At 28.3% G+C, this 1,108-nt stretch overlaps 1 protein-coding gene across 1 annotated transcript in view; it reads right to left on the minus strand.

The window, feature by feature from the left end:
• The window catches only part of LOC107592505 (regulating synaptic membrane exocytosis protein 2-like), a 167,598-nt gene that overhangs the window by 45,267 nt on the left and 121,223 nt on the right, over nt 1-1,108 (minus strand). The window contains exon 14 of the mRNA XM_016282038.1: nt 894-997. Within this exon, the coding sequence (XP_016137524.1) occupies nt 894-997 (104 nt within the window). The remainder of the gene's footprint in view (nt 1-893; nt 998-1,108) is intronic.

A 1,108-nucleotide genomic window follows, 5' to 3' on the forward strand; every position in this document is an offset into this window, starting at 1 on the left:
CGATATAGCTATATATGGAGCTGAATCTCAGCACAATGTCCAGTGTACACAAATACTAATGTATATACTGAGCAGAGACCACAAACCTGGAAGACTACATAGATCTATAAAAATTTCACAACTGCTGGAAGTGGGTCGCCAAACAAACATCATGTTTAATCTATGATCACGTAAGTTCAAATAAGCAATGTGAATGGCTGAAAAGTGCTCAGCTTTTCTGACTACCTGGACCTAGTTTTACTACAGACTAATTAGTTAACTAAACTAAAAACCACAAACAAAAATAGCTAACTAAACTAAACTAAGGGGGTGAAAGAAGAGCTTGATCAATAAAATAAAATAAAATAAAATAAAATAAAATAAAATAAAATAAAATAAAATAAAATAAAATAAAATAAAATAAAATAAAATAAAATAAAATAAAATAAAATAAAATAAAATAAAATAAAATAAAATAAAATAAAATAAAATAAAATAAAATAAAATAAAATGCACAAACATGCATGCATATATTTTAAAATCAATAAATGAAAACAAAAATGACCCCATCTTTATTAAGATTAAAAAAAATTAATAGGAGAAAATTAAAATAATGTATTACAATAAAATTATTATTATTATTATTATTATTATTATTATTAAATATTAAATTATTCAAGTAACCAGAAGTACTATTAATTGTTACGATTTCTTGTAGCGTGAATGCAACTGATACATTTATTCTAAATACAAATATTACGACTAGAAAACATGAAAACCAACCAATTTGTGAAATGAGTTATGAGCAGAAGTATATACCTGTACTAACTATAGTATAACCATATTTACTCATTTAAAAAGTTTTGAACTGTTTTTCATGTGAAGTATTGGAGCGGTAGACCACTTTTACTTGCCTTGTGATAGTCCTGTTCCAGCCTTGAATCTGAGCCGGTTCCCTGTTTATACTTGTTCATCTTCAGCTTCATCTGCCGTGCTCGTTCCTCCACATCCATAGCACCTACGGAGCACAGCAGATGTCAATGAGTTTGCGTTTTTGTTAAAAAAGTGCCTTGTGATGTTGGTGAGGCTAGATGGGATTTGAACTGTTAACCTGTTCACCAATGAAGCG

Source organism: Sinocyclocheilus grahami, unplaced genomic scaffold (genome assembly GCF_001515645.1).
Source record: "Sinocyclocheilus grahami isolate Dianchi unplaced genomic scaffold, SAMN03320097.WGS_v1.1 scaffold153.1, whole genome shotgun sequence".
Taxonomy (NCBI): domain Eukaryota; kingdom Metazoa; phylum Chordata; class Actinopteri; order Cypriniformes; family Cyprinidae; genus Sinocyclocheilus; species Sinocyclocheilus grahami.